This window comes from Salmo salar, chromosome 24 (genome assembly GCF_965601325.2).
Source record: "Salmo salar chromosome 24, fSalSal1, whole genome shotgun sequence".
Taxonomy (NCBI): Eukaryota; Metazoa; Chordata; class Actinopteri; order Salmoniformes; family Salmonidae; genus Salmo; species Salmo salar.
In genome coordinates this window covers 37,354,497-37,373,696 of record NC_138314.1, presented here as the reverse complement: position 1 = coordinate 37,373,696, position 19,200 = coordinate 37,354,497, and the positions used below count along the sequence as shown (strand labels likewise).

At 45.4% G+C, this 19,200-nt stretch overlaps 3 protein-coding genes across 4 annotated transcripts; 2 read left to right on the top strand and 1 right to left on the bottom strand.

Moving 5' to 3' along the window:
• Positions 1 to 537: 537 nt before the first annotated feature.
• On the bottom strand, positions 538 to 5,368 carry wdr54 (WD repeat domain 54). The gene is made up of 10 exons (XM_014172442.3): positions 5,277 to 5,368; positions 4,297 to 4,589; positions 4,080 to 4,142; positions 3,787 to 3,853; positions 2,844 to 2,900; positions 2,599 to 2,726; positions 2,300 to 2,400; positions 1,975 to 2,137; positions 1,636 to 1,710; positions 538 to 1,539 (listed from the first exon to the last, which is right to left on the bottom strand). Exons 2-10 carry the CDS (start codon positions 4,519 to 4,521, stop codon positions 1,408 to 1,410), a joined length of 1,011 nt encoding a protein of 336 aa, XP_014027917.1. The 5' UTR covers positions 4,522 to 4,589; positions 5,277 to 5,368; the 3' UTR covers positions 538 to 1,407.
• Positions 5,349 to 12,527, top strand: LOC106585801 (uncharacterized). Its single transcript, XM_014172441.2, has 4 exons — positions 5,349 to 5,473; positions 7,408 to 7,660; positions 11,041 to 11,250; positions 11,520 to 12,527. The coding sequence occupies exons 2-4, from the start codon at positions 7,421 to 7,423 to the stop codon at positions 12,387 to 12,389; spliced, it is 1,320 nt and encodes a 439-aa protein (XP_014027916.1). The 5' UTR covers positions 5,349 to 5,473; positions 7,408 to 7,420; the 3' UTR covers positions 12,390 to 12,527.
• A 232-nt stretch (positions 12,528 to 12,759) lies between these two features.
• arsk (arylsulfatase family, member K) lies at positions 12,760 to 18,262 on the top strand. Of its 2 annotated transcripts, none has more exons than XM_014172423.3 (8): positions 12,760 to 13,141; positions 13,562 to 13,724; positions 14,030 to 14,189; positions 15,332 to 15,614; positions 15,863 to 16,034; positions 16,574 to 16,798; positions 16,914 to 17,129; positions 17,530 to 18,262. In XM_014172423.3, exons 1-8 carry the CDS (start codon positions 13,016 to 13,018, stop codon positions 17,835 to 17,837), a joined length of 1,653 nt encoding a protein of 550 aa, XP_014027898.3. In that variant the 5' UTR covers positions 12,760 to 13,015; the 3' UTR covers positions 17,838 to 18,262. The 2 variants fall into 2 exon arrangements, with proteins under 2 accessions (XP_014027898.3, NP_001133822.1); NM_001140350.1 differs by having other exon boundaries at positions 12,963 to 13,141; positions 13,595 to 13,724.
• The last annotated feature ends 938 nt before the right edge of the window (positions 18,263 to 19,200 follow it).

The window sequence follows — 19,200 nt, the reverse complement described above, 5'->3', positions numbered from 1 at the left end:
ACAGTTGGCCCAAGGTCGTCCGGGTTAGGGGAGAGCTGGGAAGTCCTTGTCCCATCACGTTGGCAGGGATGTCTTGTCCAATCACACTCTAGCGAATCCTGTTGCGGGCCGGCGCATGCTCGCTGACACGGTCGCCAGGTGTACAGTGTTTCCTCCGACACATTGGTGTGGCTGGTTTCCGGGTTAAGCGGGCATTGTCAAGAAGTAGTGCAGCTTGGCTGGACGCACGGCTCTCAACCTTCGCCTCTCCCGAGTCCGTACGGGAGTTGCAGCAATGGCACAAGACTGAAACTACCGATTGGATACCACACAATTGGGGAGAAAAAGGCATAATAAAAAAATTGTAATGAATAAAAGAATTCCGACGAAGTGAGTTAACCCTATTGGCACGATGAGTAGTGTTTGCCATTGTGCCAGCGACCCAGGTTCTCTTCCCTGCCCCGCCGTTCGCGACAATTTGCTACAAGCGCAGTTCGCTGCAAGCACACTACAATTAAGAAACACAAAGCACAAACAAATTAAAGAGGATAAAGACAGTTATCTACAATAAATATTTATTGTCAAGTTGATTCATAGTTACAGTACATTTATACAGTGATGCTGTACAATAATAATATTCAAGACTTACTAAGTCAAAGGAATGTTACATTTCCAAAGTGAATGCTGAACGACCTACATTACCATACACATCGTAAATAGCTGCAACAATACAATACTGAGACAGCTGAGGCATTGTGCTGCTGTCAGCAACCCTACGTGTTTACAGTATAGCCTACTCCCTTTATTTTAAATCTGGAAAACAGATTTATACACACTCATCTGTAGTTTCATGGTCCGTTACTGGACCATTACTCGCACGCACGCGCACACACACACACACCAATACTCAACACAGAGGAAATGTGTCAGCATAAGCCAGTATGTGATCAGTCAAAATATACAAGGTCACATTGCACTACAAATCATCTTTCTCCTCATATAATCGTAAGATGCCTCACTTTTTCTTTCGCTCATTGTTGACTACAAAGTGCAGTCATGATATGTAGGAAACTACTTGATAGAGACAACATTCTTCTATCTGACCTTTGGACCAAAGTCAATATCCATGGGAGAGACGCTGTAGACATACATACTGTATCATGTCCTCTAGATAGGTCATAGTAGATGGAGATGGGTCACAGCCTAGTTTGCTTCGGAGTTAACCTTCATAGGCTTTCCGTCTCTCTGTAGACCATTGATCTGGTGGAATTAGATGCTGCATGGTCTATCAGGCAGACGTTTCCTGCTGTAGACTTCTCTTTTGTCGCACACTCCCCAACAGGGATACTGCTGAGCTGACACACTCCGTTCACATGTCAACCTCACACACACACTCTCACACATCTCCCATGGTGCGTGCTACTGCAGTTAGACCTGTGTGTAGCGGATGATCTCACTCAGGTCATAGCCCGTCACAGCGAAGGCGTAGCCGTCCCCATCGCAGAACTTAGCCCCGCAGATCTGGGTGTCTGTCACACACTCGTTATACATGTGCACGATCTGGAGGGAGAGAGAGGGAGGGAGGCAGTCAATGTCTGTCCGTCCGTGTGTGCGTGGTGTAGTGAGGTCCCTCCCTGGTATGGTTTGAGAGGTTACCTCCACACTGTTAGTCTCTGGGGTCATGGTCAGATGCCACACTCTAACCAGAGAGTCCTCAGCAGCAGACAGAAGCTTGGAGCACAAACACACACACAGACAGACAGACAAACAGACAGGGAAAATGATTCATTAGCATCAGAATTCACTCCCTTACATTAAGATGTTTCGCCTTTCTACATAGATCTGTAGTAGCTTGCTTTAAAATCAGCTTGCTTTAAAATCAGCTTGCATACAACTGGCGATAAACACAGTCCTTTGTCTGGAGATAGATAGTCATATGGAAATTGCCAATCCCTCCCACTGCCCCATCCTGACAGCATCTGGTGTTGACCTCACCAGGCCAGAGAAGGGAGCGATGTCCAAGGAGTAGATCCAGCGTGCGTGGGCGTTGACCTCTGCGTGGACGATCCCTGTCACGGCCTCGTAGAGACGGATCTGCCCTGTGCCATAGCCTGCCACCACGGTTCCCTTCCACAGCTTCACTGAGGAGCAGCTCATACTGGTATAAGAAGAGGGCAGAGGCGTTGAGGTTAGTGGTAGCATTTCCACAGATGCCAGGCCATTGTCAAGAGGAACTCATAACTACAAGGCCTCTACGGCCCTATCTGAAGAAGGAAGTTCAAATGTGGTTAAAAGATCCTACTGTCAGTAACTCACTCACTCGAAACCAGGGATCTTGTTGAGCAGCTGGAAGTCCTCTCCTGACTTCCACACACAGAGATTGCCAGAGTCATCAGCACTCACCATGTCTGCTATGCACTCCTGGGGGAGGGAGACCATCAACGACAGGGTCAATATCTAAAGCTGTGATTGATGCATATTGACAGACAACGACACCTTCATCTGTCTGTCGGTTCTACATGGTTACGGTTATTATCGAACATAACACTTGGCCCCAGATGGATAATGCTTTTCCTAGATTAACAACAGACACATACACATGGTGTGTGTGCATAGTACCAGGCTACCGGAACATTCTGAGGCCAAATCCGTGATGGACTCCTTGTGCTCCTCCAGCACCTCCGAGAGGGTGATGTTACTGCCTTTAATGGGGACGTCAAACACCAGCATAGAGCCAGACGAGATGCCTGCAGAGAGAGAGAGAGATGAAATTGGCTGGGTTTTTGTCAACATCCTGTCAGGTGTGAAGTGATAGCAGGAGAGAGAGGGAGAGGCCTAGCTTGCCGTGCTCATTCTGTACTTACCCACACAGATGTATTTTTCCCGCACTGCTGCAATCCCTCGAGCAAACACTGCCTGAGCTGTGGGTACAGATCAGGATATATCATCAGCATGGTCCTCTGAGCTCACACACTCAACCTACAGTACACCAAACTCCTCTCCATGGCAAAGACACCCCTCCACGGCAAAGACACCCCTCCACGGCAAAGACACCCCTCCACGGCAAAGACACCCCTCCACGGCAAAGACACCCATCCACGGCAAAGACACCCCTCCACGGCAAAGACACCCATCCACGGCAAAGACACCCCTCCACGGCAAAGACACCCATCCACGGCAAAGACACCCCTCCACGGCAAAGACACCCCTCCACGGCAAAGACACCCATCCACGGCAAAGACACCCATCCACGGCAAAGACACCCATCCATGACAGACACCCATCCATGGCAAAGACACCCATCCATGACAGACACCCATCCATGGCAAAGACACCCATCCATGACAGACACCCATCCATGGCAAAGACACCCATCCATGACAGACACCCATCCATGACAGACACCCATCCATGGCAAAGACACCCATCCATGGCAAAGACACCCATCCATGACAGACACCCATCCATGGCAAAGACACCCATCCATGACAGACACCAATCCATGACAAAGACACCCATCCATGGCAAAGACACCCATCCATGACAGACACCAATCCATGGCAAAGACACCCATCCATGACAGACACCCATCCATGGTAAAGACACCCATCCATGGTAAAGATGGCCACCGGACAATCACACAGCAGAGAGAGAGAAAAGGACTCTTGAAGCAGAGCATCGGTAACTGTTACTGGGTAGAGATAAAGGAGCAGCTCATTCATATCCAAAGGAAGAGTCTCTCTTGGGTTTGTGTGCACTTGTAAGGGTTAGAGGAGACTCAGTATTTGTATATGGGGCGAAAGTTACCTGTTTGGGTCTCAGGCGTGTCCAGTGCATGCCAGTATACCATTATGGAGCCATCCGACTCATACATCTGGAACACAGACACATCTGTCAAGACCTGACCAACAGGCGGACACCATTGTATAAGGCCACACACATGTCACAGGAGGCTGCTGAGGGGAGGAATGGCATCAAACACATTGAAACCATGTGTTTGATGTATTTGACACCATTCCACTCCAGCCATCCTCCCAAATTTAGGTAACCCCAACCTCCTGTGACACACACACGCACGCACACACACACACTCCACTCACCTGGATGCCTTTCTGAGAGGTGAGCACCAGGATGTCACGAGATGGGAGGACACACCAGGCTGCCTGAAAGGAGAGACAGCAAGTTTCCCCTTCAACAAAAGATCAAATACTGTACCAACTCATGTCCATCTACCATGGACATTATTAAAGAAGGAAGTAGGCCCATATCATTCATGATCCACTGACACCCTCTTGGTCAGCGCTAATAACACTCTACCTGCATGATGAGGGAGGAGCTGGTAGCTACGTTGGCCTCTTTGGACTGCAGCTGGCGGTGGGAGTAGTTGAGTCCGTCCCAAGAAGCACTGACCATATTGACCATGTTGGCGTGTACCACTGTGAAATAGGTCAGGCTCCGCGGGGCTATGCGCAGCACGCTCAGGTTGTTGTATAGCGCAGACGCACTGCTTTTCATCTGAATGCTCTTCTCTTTGTGGTACATCTTTCAATCTTATCAATTCAATTGGGAAAATAGGGAGGGTGCAAACAGTGTACTTAATGATGACAATTCTGGGGAACAATGAGAAATAAAGCTGGTTAGTATTGCAGTGTGTGTCAGTATGTCGCTGTGTCTCTGAGTTGGGTGAGATGTGGGAAAAGAGGTAGCGTAAAATATGTCATACACAAGAACACAATGGCAGCTACATAATGTTTCCCAACGTGAAGATCAGCATTCTCACTATGAGCAAGTTCAGCGAACATGCTGATCTACTAGCCAGCTAACGTTAGTCATCCAAATGATTTTTGACCACGCCACACTGGGCACTTGAATCAAGCTAGCTGTATAGCTAATCAGCTTGCCATGCACTCCTATGAATTGGAAGACGTTAGAATCCATCTAGTTATCAGTCTGGCCATTGCCGGCTAAGTTAACTAACGGATACGTTACATCAATTAGGTTCTAAGTTAGTTAGCTCAATGCAATTCAGCAAACATACAAATAGTCAGCTAAAGTTGCCTTTGAGTCTATTCATCTTTCTTACGCTAGCAAGCTAACGTTGGCTAGCTACTGCTAGTAAGCCTAAGCTTGGAGGCAAGTATTGTCGAACAGAATACCGTATTGTGAACTAACATTAGCTTCTATTACATATTCTCCTATTCGCTTGATAAATACAGTTAGCAATATTCTTTGTTACGTTATTCATTCATCAACAAGTCCTAAATAGATTGCATTTAATTTAGCAAGGAGGAGATTACCATTGCGCGTCCTTTGCAGCCATAGTGACAGCACCACCTTTGCGTGAAACGTCATACGTTCTGTGTACACAAAAAAAGTAGTGGCGTTTTCAGTTGCCAAGCAATCCTGTCTTTTTGGGTAGGGCAACGAGAGAAGTCTTCTTGTTCTTCTCCCATCAGATCGAAGACAAAGATTTTCAACCTGCTCTTTGTTTAAGGTACCTAAGTATTGTTATCTAGATTAGCAAGCAACCTTGTTATGTTTGTTGATGCATTGCTTCACTTGGCTAGGTTGTTCAATCACCGCAGGCAGCTTCAAAGATTGTTCACTTCTTGTCCAATACAAGGTGGTGAGGGCTGTGTTGTTGTTGCCCTCAGCAGACAGTCTGGTGTGTTTCAAGAAAGTGACAACTCTCCCAAGTAAAAAACCCACCAAGATGGCATATTGTAACTCCATCCATAAAACATAAATGTACAAATTAATCTAGTACTTTTGAAGGGAGTGAGAGTAGAAAAGGACAAGATTCTGAACCAGAACTATAACTAAAAGTTATTGCTTTGAATGGCTGCACATTTAATAGTATCTTACATCTTTTTTTCACTCACGCAATTCTAATCTAACCTCAGCAAAATAAGAAACGTCCCTTTTTCAGGACCCTGTCTTTCAAAGATAATTCATACTAATCTAAATAACTTCACAGATCTTCATTGTAAAGGTTTTAAACACTTTCCCATGCTTGTTCAATGAACCATAAACAATTAATGAACATGCACCTGTGGAACGGTCGTTAAGACACTAACAGCTTACAGACGGTAGGCAATTAAGGTCACAGTTTATGAAAACTTAGGACACTAAAGAGGCCTTTCTACTGACTCTGAAAAACACCAAAAGAAAGATGCCCAGGGTCCCTGCTCATCTGTGTGAACGTGCCTTAGGCATGCTGCAAGGAGGCATGAGGACTGCAGATGTGGCCAAGGCAATAAATTGCAATGTCCGTACTGTGAGACGCCTAAGACAGCGCTACAGGGAGACAGGACGGACAGCTGATCGTTCTCGCAGTGGCAGACCATGTGTAACAACACCTGCACAGGATCGGTACATCCGAACATCACACCTGCGGGACAGGTACAGGATGGCAACAACAACTGCCCGAGTTACACCAGGAACGCACAATCCCTCCATCAGTGCTCAGTCTCTCCGCAATAGGCTGAGAGAAGCTGGACTGAGGGCTTGTATTCATGTTGTAAGGCAGGTCCTCACCAGACATCACCAGCAACAACGTCGCCTATGGGCACAAACCCACCATCGCTGGACCAAACAGGACTGGCAAAAAGTGCTCTTCACTGACGTGTCTCGGTTTTGTCTCACCAGGGGTGATGGTCGGATTCGCGTTTATCGTCGAAGGAATGAGCGTTACACCGAGGCCTGTACTCTGGAGCGGGATCGATTTGGAGGTGGAGGGTCCGTCATGGTCTGAGGCGGTGTGTCACAGCATCATCGGACTGAGCTTGTTGTCATTTCAGGCAATCTCAACGCTGTGCGTTACAGGGAAGACATCCTCCTCCCTCATGTGGTACCCTTCCTGCAGGCTCATCCTAACATGACCCTCCATCCAGCATGACAATGCCACCAGCCATACTGCTCATTCTGTGCATGATTTCCTGCAAGACAGGAATGTCAGTGTTCTGCCATGGCCAGCGAAGAGCCCGGATCTCAATCCCATTGAGCACGTCTGGGACCTGTTGGATCGGAGGGTGAGGGCTAGGGCCATTCCCCCCAGAAATGTCAGGTGCCTTGGTGGAAGAGTGGGATAACATCTCACAGCAAGAACTGACAAATCTGGTGCAGTCCATGAGGAGGAGATGCACTGCAGTACTTAGTGCAGCTGGTGGCCACACCAGATACTGACTGTTACTTTTGATTTTGACCCCCCTTTGTTCAGGGACACATTATTCAATTTCTGTTAGTCACATGTCTGTGGAACTTGTTCAGTTTATGTCTCAGTTGTTGAATATTGTTATGTTCATACAAATATTTACACATGTTAAGTTTGCTGAAAATAAACGCAGTTGACAGTGAGAGGACTTTTCTTTTTTTGCTGAGTTTAGTACAGTCCTAATTCCTCTTTTTGTGGCTTATGTGTTAACTCAGGCTCCCGGCAAAGATGTCCCGCGCTGCATCAAAATCCCGTGCTGAGAAGGGGCGCACAAACTCTGCTCCTGCACCCCCTCCTCCTCCTTCCCAGAGTCCAGATGTGGTGGACATTGTCCCGGGCCGCCTGACAGAGTCTAACTGGGTGTCCATGCTAGTGCAGGAGGAAGGAGAGGAGGTGGTGGTGGAGGTCCTGCATGAATTCATGAACCATATCATGGAGAAGTGTTACACTGTGTACCTCCAGAGACAGGTGAGGCCTTATGTTCACAGTTTGACACTACCTGTGTCAGACAATAGTCTGATACATTCACTGTGCAGAGATGACATTCTGATTTGGTTTCAAACAAATATTAATAAATGTACTGTAGCCAATGAAGAATCCTTCAGTTTACGCATCTTATCAGTTTTAATGTGGGCAGTATACAGTGCATTCGGAAACTATTCAGATACCTTCCATTTGTCCACATTGTGTTATGTTACAGCCTTATTCTAAAATTGATTAAATAAAAATAAATGTTCATCAATCTACACACCATACCCCATAATGACAAAGCAAAAACAGGTTTTTAGAAATTTTTACAAATTTATTAAAACAGAAATACCTTATTTACATAAGTATTCAGATCCTTTGCTATGTGACTCGAAATTGAGCTCAGGTGCATCCTGTTTCCATTGAGATGTTTCTACAACTTGACTGGAGTCCACCTGTGGTAAATTCAATTGTTTGGACATGATTTGGAAAGGCACACAACTGTCTATATAAGGTCCCACAGTTGACAGTGCATGTCAGAGCAAAAACCAAGCCGTGAGGCCGAAGGAATTGTCTGTTGAGCTCAGAGACAGGATTGTGTCGAGGCACAGATGTGGGGAAGGGTACCAACATATGTCTGCAGCATTGAAGGTCCCCAAGAACACAGTGGCCTCCATCATTCTTAAATGGAAGAAGTTTTGAACCACCAAGACTCTTCCTAGAGCTGGCCGCCCGGCCAAACTGAGCAATCAGAGGAGAAGGGCCTTGGTCAGGGATGTGACCAAGAACCCGATGGTCACTCTGACAGAGCCCCAGAGTTCCTCTGTGAAGATGGGATAACCTTCCAGAAGGACAACCATCTCTGCAGCACTCCACCAATCAGGCTTTTATGGTAGTGGCCAGACGGAAGCCACTCCTCAGTAAAAGGCACATGGCATCCCACTTGGAGTTTGCCAAAAGGCACCTAAAGGTCTCTCAGACCATGAGAAACAAGATTCTCTGGTCTGCTGAAACCAAGATTGAACTCTTTGGCCTGAATACCAAGCGTCACGTCTGGAAGAAACCTGGCACCAACCATCCCTATGGTGAAGCATGGTGGTGGCAGCATCATGCTGTGGGGATGTTTTTTAGCGGCAAGGACTGGGAGATGAACAGAGCAAAGTACAGAGAGATCCTTGATGAAAACCTGCTCCAGAGCACTCAGGAACTCAGACTGGTGCGAAGGTTCACCTTCAAACAGGACAATGACCCTAAGCACACAGCTAAGACAACGCAGGAGTGGCTTTGGGACAAGTCTCTGAATGGCCTTGAGTGGCCCAGCCAGAGCCCGGACTTGAACCAGATCGAACATCTCTGGAGAGACCTAAAAATAGCTGTGGATGCTCCCCATCCAACCTGACAGAGCTTGAGAGGATCTGTAGAGAAGAATGGGAGAAACTCTCCAAATAAAAGTGTGCCAAGCTTGTAGCATCATACCCAAGAAGACTTGAGGCTGTAATCGCTGTTAAAGGTGCTTCAACAAAGTACTGAGTAAAGGGTTCGAATATTTATGTAAATGTGATATTTCCATTTTTTTTTTTTTTTTTGTAAAAACCTGTTTTTGCTTTGTCATTATGGGGTATTGTGTGTGGTTTAATGAGGGAAAAACACAATCCATTTTAAAATGGGCTGTAATGTAACAAAGTGTGGAAAATGTCAAGGGGCCTGTGAGTATTCTGATCTTATCATTGTTTCTATTCACATTTTCGAACTCCAAACCATATAAACTTGATTGCTTATTGGATTTAATCATTTTCAGGTGATATGTATTTGTGTAATGAGGGAGGGTGTGGCGAAAGTGAATAACACCTTATATCAAGGTGTGCATAATTATTAGGCAGCCTCATTACCTCAGGTAAAATGGGCCAAAAAATAAATGTAACTGACACTGAAAAAACAAACATTTAAAATGCCTTTCAGACGGATGCGACACTCTTTAAATAGCTAAACTATTGAGGTGTGACCACTGGACATTCAAACGTTTTGTTGCGAATAGTCAACTGGGGCGCAAAAAACGCATGGGGAAGAAAAGGCGCAAATTAACTGCAAAAGACTTGAGAAGAATTAAACGTCAAACTACCAGGAACCCATTATCCTCCAGTGCCACCGTATTCCAGAACTGCAATCTACCTGGAGTGTTCAGAAGTACAAGGTGTCAAGTGCTCAGAGACATGGCCAAGGTCAAGAAGACTGAAACAAGACCACCACTGAATAAGATTCACAAGTTGAAGCGTCAAGATTGGGCAAAGAAATACCTGAAGACAGATTTTTCAATGGTTTTATGGACAGATGAAATCAAAGTGACTCTTGATGGACCAAATGGATGGGCCCGTGGATGGATCAGTAATGGACACAGGGCACCACTTTGAGTCAGGTGCCAGCAAGGTGAAGGAGGGGTACTGGTATGGGCTGCTATCATTGAGGATGAGGTAGTTGGACCTTTTCGGGTTGAAGATGGACTGAAACTCAACTCCCAAACTTACTGACAGTTTCTGGAAGATTCTTTCATCAAACAGTGGTACAGGAAGAAGTCCTCAGCATTCTAGAAGGCCATGATCTTTATGTAGGACAATGCTCCATCACATGCATCCAAATACTCCACTGCTTGGCTAGCCAGCAAGGGCCTCAAAGATGCCTGAATAATGACCTGGCCCCCTTCCTCACCCGACTTAAATCCTATTGAGAACTTGTGAGCCCTTCTCAAACGTGAGATTTACAGTGATGGAAGACAATACACCTTTTTGAACAGCATTTGGGAGGCTGTGGTTGCTGCTTCAGCGAAAATTGGTCGTGAACAGATCAAGAAATTGACAGACTCCATGGATGGAAGGCTCATGGCAGTTATTGAAAATAAGGGTGGCTATATTGGTCACTGAATATTTTTGAAAGGCCAAAAATGTTATATAATTATCATTTTGTGTTACTTATCTGTTATACTTACTCTAAAAATGTAGAATAAACAAGTGAGTTGAGAGAAATTATTTTTGTAATTTAGTTGCCTAATAATTGTGCACACTTATATATTTCCCTGAGAAAGACAAAACTCACTTTTCCTTTGTTAAACATTCAGGTTTGAGGTTCAATAACATTTTGGATTGACTGAGAGCATTGTGTTTGTTCAACAATAAAATTAATCCCGAGGAATACAATTTGCCTAATAATTGTGCACGCAGTGTATACTATTGATTTAATCAATTCACTTTACAATAAGTGCCTTCCTTTGCTCAGAGGCTCAAATGCACTGTTTCAATCTGGCTGGTGACCAATTTCACTTTACTATCCTCTCACCAATAATGCTCCTAATTCTTTGCGGGACTGACAATGAAACGTCTCCTCTCTAGCCAGAGTTATTCACAACGTCTTGGGCCCGAGATTATTTGGTGCAGATTCTGGAGTGGCAGTTCCTGGTCCAGGATGAGGGGGAGGGACCAGACAGTGCCCCCTCCTGGGAAGAAGATTCAGAGCCCCTGCCGTCAACTACAGACTCCTGGGCACAAGGCTGTGTGCTGGTTCTTCAAGCCAAGCCAACAAAATACCCTTCTCCCCTACAGGTAGCTCTGAACAATACTCCATCGAGCTGCATTGTGTTTCACTCTAACAAGTCTACCTGGAAATAACCCAAAATGTCAAGGATATATCTAGCAGTAAATATGTATTAGTAAAGGAAGTAGAAATAGTCAAATAAGAAAACTCCATGAAGTATATTGTTTGAAGCTAGTTGCTTGCTTACCGGTGAGTGGCCGGTGTAAAGCTAATACTGTAAAGCTAATCATTTAATCATAATAATGTAATCTAACACATCTCTGGTGTTTTCCTCCAGAGGTCCACTCCGGTTGGTGAGGTGGCTGGACGGACAGGTCATAGGGCCAATCACAAGACTCACACAGTGAGCCAGCTTAGTTTCTCTCCCAAGCATTCCAGAGAAGACAGAAAAGCCAGAGAGCCACCAGGTTTTAGGGGTTTCAAACTATCCCCTGCCCCCCCACCTGCCCCCCCACCCATAACTGAGGGAGGGACCTGGAGGCAGCATCACTCATCACCCACCACTCCTACAGAGGACTACCTGCAGTCTCCAAGGCATTCTCTGAACAGCTCAGTGACTGAGGAAGAAGAGTATGTAGAGACATGCCCAAACATCTCTGTCCAAAGTGTTAAGCTCCGTCCTCAGCGTGGAGGCTTCCCAGCCATGCCGAGACTGGATCTTGCACGTCTTCCACGCCATCGTGTCTGGCCCCGATATGAAGTGCTGGATGCCAGTCCCTCAAAGCGCCATCCATTGAGAACCGGAGGTCCACTGGCAGCAGGGCAGAATCTTGAGAAACAACACACCACACAGACAAAGGCAATGAAACCCTTGACCAAATACAAAGGCCCATCCACTGCCCAGAGGAGAAGTGCCCTGACTGGGGCAGTCTGTCTGACCATTAAAAGGAGGAGTATTCCGCATGGGGGCAACAGTGAGGGGATTGTACCCTTCTCTGGCACCCTGTTGCTGGATAGCATGGAGCTGGCCCCTGGGGTCACTCTCAAAGGCCCCCAGGGGACCCGTTTCAGCCCCCTCAAAGGATGCTCAGCCCAGTCAGAGCACAGTGCAGAGCAGAGGCCCATACGGAACAATCTGCCTGTGCCACTGTTTTCCCTGGAGGAGCTGACGGCCAGACCAGACCCTCAGGTCAACACACTGATTTGACACCAACTGGGCCATAACTCAAGAACTTTGGGAAGGTCAATTACTGAAGACAAAATAATGGGATCCATTTCATGACAATAACTTTAAGAATTAAAGAAATATACAAATTGTTGAGATTAAATAACGTTAAAAAAAGTATATTTATTTTAAAATGTGTAATTTTCCAGTGATTTCTACATACAATGAAAGTAGACATTTGAGTTAACTTCACTTTTCCCAACTAATCAGATATTTGATGCTCCATGGTGGAGCAGTAGGCCATATGTGGGCTTTCAGACTGAGGCAGAAAGGCAATTTTTTTCAACGCTATGAGTAAATTTAACAAGATGGCACGGTGTCGTATATACATTGTATGCTCGGATTGCCATAAATTGACAGTATTTTTTGCAAATGAAGTTTATCTTCGTGTGCGCCCTCTGCTGCTAGAAACCTAGTACTGCAATGGTGACACCACGTGACTAATGCGGAACAACAACAAACGAGAAAATTGATTTTGTTGCAGTCAGGCTGATGAGTAGATAAGTCTTGTGACTGGACGACACAGTCACTTCCCTGAATAAATGCCTTTCGTGACACCAAGTTAATCAGCGGCAGTTAGTGTCGTAATAATTATCATTTTTATATTGATGTACGCGATGTATGGAACATGGTTAGTTCTCCTTATACTTTCCCAAACTCATGGACATTGTATGTGCCAAAATCGTACCACAAACTTCAGACCTAACATTGTGATGGTGATGTCGGATGCATTTGTAAGTACTGCCACTTTGACATTTTGTAATTTTTTTTGATTCGTTTTACACAACATTCTGATGAGATTGTGTGGATTAGATTTAAATTTAACTTTGCTGATGAGTGATAAGTTGTTTCCACCAGTGAGTTTTAACACGAATTTAAGCTTTCTGCCAATATCCGATATGTCTATGTCCTGGGAAATGTTTTTGTCACTTACAACCTCATGCTAATCGCATTAGCCTACGTTAGTTCAACCGTCCCGTGGAGTTGTAATATCCCTAGTTAATTCATCATTGCTCTGATAAGGTTGGAGGGTGGGATGCTTTCAGTTATCTAATCAGTCATGGATCAGTTATTACTAATAGAGACATAGTAGATGCTCTGTTACTACCTCAAAGAAGAGAGAAAGAATTAGGAAGGATGTTTTTTTTTTAAAGGTATTCAAACTCTTTATTTCCCTGTTGCTGAAGGATGGGCGGATGACCTTTGACCCTGGGAGTAGGGTGGTCCAGTTACCATACTTAAACTATCTCCGGGAGCTAGGCACTGTCTTCCTCAATGCCTACACCAATTCTCCAATCTGTTGCCCCTCAAGAGCAGGTAAGATGTTAGTGTGCATTTGTATGGAAGACCTCAAGGCAACAGCAGATCATTGGTCAATAATGTGGGCTATGTTACGATCCATTCACAACATAACAAGAAGTTGAATTGCATAATGCTGGTGGATGACTCCGATTCCAATAGTTTGAGTAACAGATCTGTTCAGTACAAAGGAATAGAATGTAACCAGCTAAAATTTTATTCAAACTCAAACAATACTACAACTGTATTTCAATCCAATGGCCACCATAGGTTCATGGATTGAAACATTTCATGGTCTGTTGAATGTTGATTATTTTTCTCAGCTATGTGGAGTGGTCGCTTTGCCCATTTAACTGAATCCTGGAATAATTATAAGTGCCTGGACCCCAACGCCACAACGTGGATGGACATGCTCCAACAGAATGGCTATAACACCTTGAGTGTTGGGAAGCTGGACTACACTTCAGGAAGTCACTCTGTCAGGTGGGTAGGCACTGCAGTGAGTCATGAATGCCAATCATACCCTCGTAAAACTGACCATCCTACCGATCCTTGACTTCGGCGATGTCGTTTACAAAATAGCCTCCAACACTCTACTCAGTAAATTGGATGTAGTCTATGACAGTGCCATCCGTTTTGTCACCAAAGCCCCAAACACTACCCACCACTGCGACCTGTATGCTCTCGTTGGCTGGCCCTTGCTACATATTCGTCGCCAATCCCACTGGCTCCAGGTCATCTATAAGTCTTTGCTAGGTAAAGCCCCGCCTTATCTCAGCTCACTGGTCACCATAGCAACACCCACCGGTAGCACGCGCTCCAGCAGGTATATTTCACTGGTCATCCCCAAAGCAAACACCTCCTTTGGCCGCCTTTCCTTCCAGTTCTCTGCTGCCAATGACTGGAATGAATTGCAAGAATCACTGAAGCTGGAGATTTACATCTCCCTCACTAACTTTAACCATCAGTTGTCAGAGCAGCTTACCGATCACTGTACCTGTACACAGCCCATCTGTAAATAGCCCCCCAACTACCTCATCCCCATATTGTTATTAATTTTTTTGCTCTTTTTGCACCCCAGTATCTCTACTTGCACATCATCATCTGCACATCTATCACTCCAGTGTTAACGCTAAATTGTAGTTATTTCGCCACTATGGCCTATTTATTGCCTTACCTCCCTAACCTTACTACATTTGCACACACTGTACTTAGATTTTTCTATTGTGTTATTGACTGTACGTTTGTTTATCCCATGTCTAACTCTGTGTTGTTTTTGTCGCTTTGCTTTATCTTGGCCAGGTAGCAGTTGTAAATGAGAACTTGTTCTCAACTGGCCTACCTGGTTAAATAAAGGTAAAATGAATTTATAACAGAACTGACGGCATCATTTTACAGGAAACAGTGAGCTCACTTAAAGTAGCCAGTCTTGTAATGCTAAGAGATGCGAGGACTTTATGTGTAGATAGATAGGCTTGTGCATGGAAATGTTCTATTCAGTCTCATTTTCCCCAAATGTGAACTGTCCCTTGATTTGTGACTCATGTCTTTATTTAGGCCTATGTTTTTTTCCTCGTGTCTCATTTGGTGATGTCACATTTTTATGATGTTTATTTCCATTTCAGTAATCGTGTGGAGGCATGGACGCGAGATGTGCCTTTCCTTCTGCGGCAAGAGGGCCGGCCGGTGACAGACCTGGTTGGGGACGCGTCCACAACGAGAGTCATGACCAAGGACTGGAGAACCACGGACGTTGCCACCCAGTGGATCCGCCACAAAGCTGCAGCGCTCTCCCAGCCTTTCGCCCTCTACCTGGGCCTGAACCTGCCACACCCTTACGTCACAGACTCCTTGGGGCCCAACGCTGGGGGGTCCACCTTCCGCACCTCTCCTTACTGGCTCGAAAAGGCACGTTCTCTTCAGGCCATTCCATAAGTATTACTACTAGTTCCTATTTACAATTTTAAAGCAGTCATGTGTCATGTTAGCAGTCTAGCTTTGTTTTAACTGTGCTAACCAAATGTTGCTACATCTTCAGAAGCATTCGACTTTACTCTAGATTGTCAAACCATGTTGATTGATTGATTCCCATCTGCAGTCTGCGCTTGTGTTCCATTTCACAGCATGTGTAATAAGGAGCTGCTGTCCACACACAGGTGATGCCTGAATTAATCACTGTTCCAAAATGGCTGCCGTTGTCCGACATGCACCCTGTGGACTACTACTCCACCTTCACCAAGAACTGCAGTGGGAACTTCACAGAGCAGGAGGTCAGAAAGATACGTGCCTTCTACTACGCTATGTGTGCCGAAACAGATGCCATGCTGGGTTAGTGGTGACTTCATTGTTTGTGTATGGAATTTCGTGGTTGGCCAAATGTGAACATCCGTACAATGTTTTACAGTGTTGCAGAATGTGGTGTTCAGCAATGGACAGTTTAGCAGCTACTGGTGTTATACTGGTTTATTGCAGATGTATTGCTGGTGGTAGTAAAACATCTAGCCACGTGCCAGCCAGGCAGCCACCAACCATAGGATGTTCTGCAACCTTGTGCAACTCAATCAGTTTTCATACATTTATTAGGTCTACAACATTCTTGCAAAAAACCTTGTGTTCAAATGTAGTTTGGAAGTTGAATAAATAGTCCCTTACATTACACACTTCTACTACCCCTTGAAGGTAATCCCAACAGACACTCATTCTGTGGCGGTCCGTGCTATCTGGGATCCTTGGGATGTCCCTACTCCATTTGATGTTGACATTTTAAAATAGTTAAAGTTAGGTAAGGCTTCAGGGTAGGGATGTCCGAAGGATCCTGGAGAGTACTAACCATTCTGTGGCTGCGCTACTCTCTGTGGTCCTTCTAGGCCAGGTGATCTCAGCTCTGCGGGACACAGACTTGCTGGACACCACAGTGCTGCTCTTCACGTCAGACCATGGCGACCTGGCCATGGAGCACCGACAGTTCTACAAGATGTCCATGTTTGAGGGCAGCTCCCATGTCCCCCTGCTCATCATGGGGCCTGGGGTGAAGTCTGGCCTGCGGCTGAGTCAGCCAGTGTCCTTGGTGGACATCTATCCCACTGTGCTGGGTAAGTACAGGAGTATCTGAGGGTCAGAAGCACATGGCTGGATGATGGAGGGATTCAAAGGGTTGTTACACATCCTGGTCAGTAAACTGATTCCATTCCACATACATGTTTGCAGAGATGGCAGGTGTAGCAGTGCCAGGTGGCCTTAGTGGTCATTCACTCCTACCTTTGCTGTCTCAGTCAGCTGTGCGGCCCACACAGCCTCGCCCAGACTGGGTATTGAGTGAATACCACGGTTGCAATGCCAACGCCTCCACCTATATGTTGAGGGAGGGCCGGTGGAAGTACATTACCTACGCAGATGGTCTGAGTGTCCCCCCGCAGCTATTCGGTGAGTCGTCCCTCCCCCCCCCCCCCCCCCCGCTCTGAAAGATTACAACTGGAGGAAAGAGGGTTTAGGGTTTGTTTTTATCCCTCATCAGAATGTAAATTACACATGGTCCAATATCTAATCATTTTATTTAGTGGATAAATATGATTTGGGACAGTACCACTACTGTGTGTACTTAGTATGTGATTTTTAAGCATAGCCACATAACTTTCGGTATTATTTAGATGTCAACTGACTTGCCTAGTTAAATAAAGGTTAAATATATACATTTTTAAATGTAGATGTCATTCCCCACTAAAACCTTTGTCAAAATGTTCCCTTAGGTGCAGGGTCTACGTAGATCAAATCTCTGCAACCACCCTTTCCTCTTTTAACACTTTTAATCTCTCTCCCCTGACAGACCTAACGGTGGACAAAGAGGAGCTTCACAATGTGGCGTCCAAATTCCCTGATGTGTGTCGTCACCTGGACAAGCTGCTGCGCAGCGCAGTAGACTACCCTCAAGTCTCTCAGGCAATCCGTCTCTACAATAAGCAACAGTTTGCTGCATGGCGAAAGAGTCTTGGTGACAATTATACCCAAGTCATTGCAAACCTGCGTTGGCATCTGGACTGGCAAGAGGATGTGGAGAACAATGAGAAAGCCATCGATGAGTGGCTCATGACATCTGGGTTCTCTTCTGAAAAGCTCAAATTATCAGTGTTTTAACTGGCCTGCTGTATTAGAAAGGCACCAAAATAAAGATGTCATGCCAAACTTGACTACCAATAACTGCACAATCCACAACTGTGCTGCAAACTGAAATGATAATTCTGGTCAAAATGTGAGAAAACGCACCCCCATAGTTAAAGTGTAATTATAATTCACTTGTTTCTTTGTTTATTTACTCTGGTAAGATTGTGGCCTGCAGGTACAGTAGTGTTGGGCTAGGAACCGAAAGGTCTCTGGTTTGAATACCCGAGGTGACGTGGTGACAAATCTGTCGATGTGCCCTTAAGCAAGACACTTAACTTATAGTCAGCGCTCCAATGGCGCTATACTACTATGGATGACCCTGTAAAACAATACATTTCACTGCACCTATCCTGGTGTATGTGACAATGAAACAAAATAAATAGATTGTATGTCTGGTAGAGTTTATTGTTCTGTATTATATTCACTTCTGGTCCTGGAGAGTTGTTGGCTTTTGTTCCAGCCCAGTACTAAAGCTCCTGTAAATACTGGGTCGCATCAACTAAAGTTATGGATATACTGACAAGATACGTTTCTCCGCCCTAACAATGGGAGTCGTTGTCCACACAGGCAAGGCGGGCTGTCTAGCTCCCGCCTATCCTTTCTTTGGATTGGATACATCTTAATATTGTAATCCCTTTTTGAATATTCGATGAGGGTTATTGACATCAAATTCCTGTGTTCAATGGAGAGAGATGCTATGCTACTAGCCTCATGACATGAATATACATCGCCATCTGATCTTCAAAAGGTTCTACAGCTGCACCATTGAGAGCATCCTGACGGGTTGCATCACTGCCTGGTATGGCAACTGCTCGGCCTCTGACCGCGAGGCACTACAGATGGTAATGCATACGGCCCAGTACATCACCGGGGCCAAGCTTCCTGCCATCCAGGACCTCTATACCAGGCGGTGTCTGAGGACAGCCCTAAAAATTGTCAAAGACTCCAGCCACCCTAGTCATAGACTGTTCTCTCTGCTACCACACGGCAAGCGGTACTGTTGCGCCAAGTCTAGGTCCAAGAGACTTCTAAACAGCTTCTACCCCAAGCCATAAGACTCTGTACTGGTACCTCCTGTATATAGCCTCGCTATTGTTATTTTACTGCTGCTCTTTAATTACATGTTACTTTTATTTCTTATTCTTGTAGGTATTTTTCTTAAAACTGCATTGTTGGTTAAGGGCTTGTAAGTAAGCATTTCACTGTAAGATCTACTCAGCGCATGTGACAAATACAATTTGATCTCGAGACAACTCCAATATAGTGTTATTTTTTTCTCAAAGTTGCAGGGATGTCATTTGTTGTACTTATATCAGTACACTCATAACTTAAGCAT

Coding starts and splice junctions, on each gene's coding strand:
- arsk (XM_014172423.3), top strand. CDS start 13,016: ATGTACGCGATGTATGGAACATGGTTAGTTCTCCTTATACTTTCCCAA. Junction 13,142..13,561: donor TGGTGATGTCGGATGCATTT/GTAAGTACTGCC, acceptor TTTTTTTTAAAG/GTATTCAAACTCTTTATTTC. Junction 17,130..17,529: donor TGTCCCCCCGCAGCTATTCG/GTGAGTCGTCCC, acceptor CTCCCCTGACAG/ACCTAACGGTGGACAAAGAG.
- LOC106585801 (XM_014172441.2), top strand. CDS start 7,421: ATGTCCCGCGCTGCATCAAAATCCCGTGCTGAGAAGGGGCGCACAAAC. Junction 7,661..11,040: donor CTGTGTACCTCCAGAGACAG/GTGAGGCCTTAT, acceptor TCTCCTCTCTAG/CCAGAGTTATTCACAACGTC. Junction 11,251..11,519: donor AATACCCTTCTCCCCTACAG/GTAGCTCTGAAC, acceptor GTTTTCCTCCAG/AGGTCCACTCCGGTTGGTGA.
- wdr54 (XM_014172442.3), bottom strand. CDS start 4,521: ATGTACCACAAAGAGAAGAGCATTCAGATGAAAAGCAGTGCGTCTGCG. Junction 2,727..2,843: donor GGAAAAATACATCTGTGTGG/GTAAGTACAGAA, acceptor CTCTCTCTGCAG/GCATCTCGTCTGGCTCTATG. Junction 2,401..2,598: donor CAGAATGTTCCGGTAGCCTG/GTACTATGCACA, acceptor TCCCTCCCCCAG/GAGTGCATAGCAGACATGGT.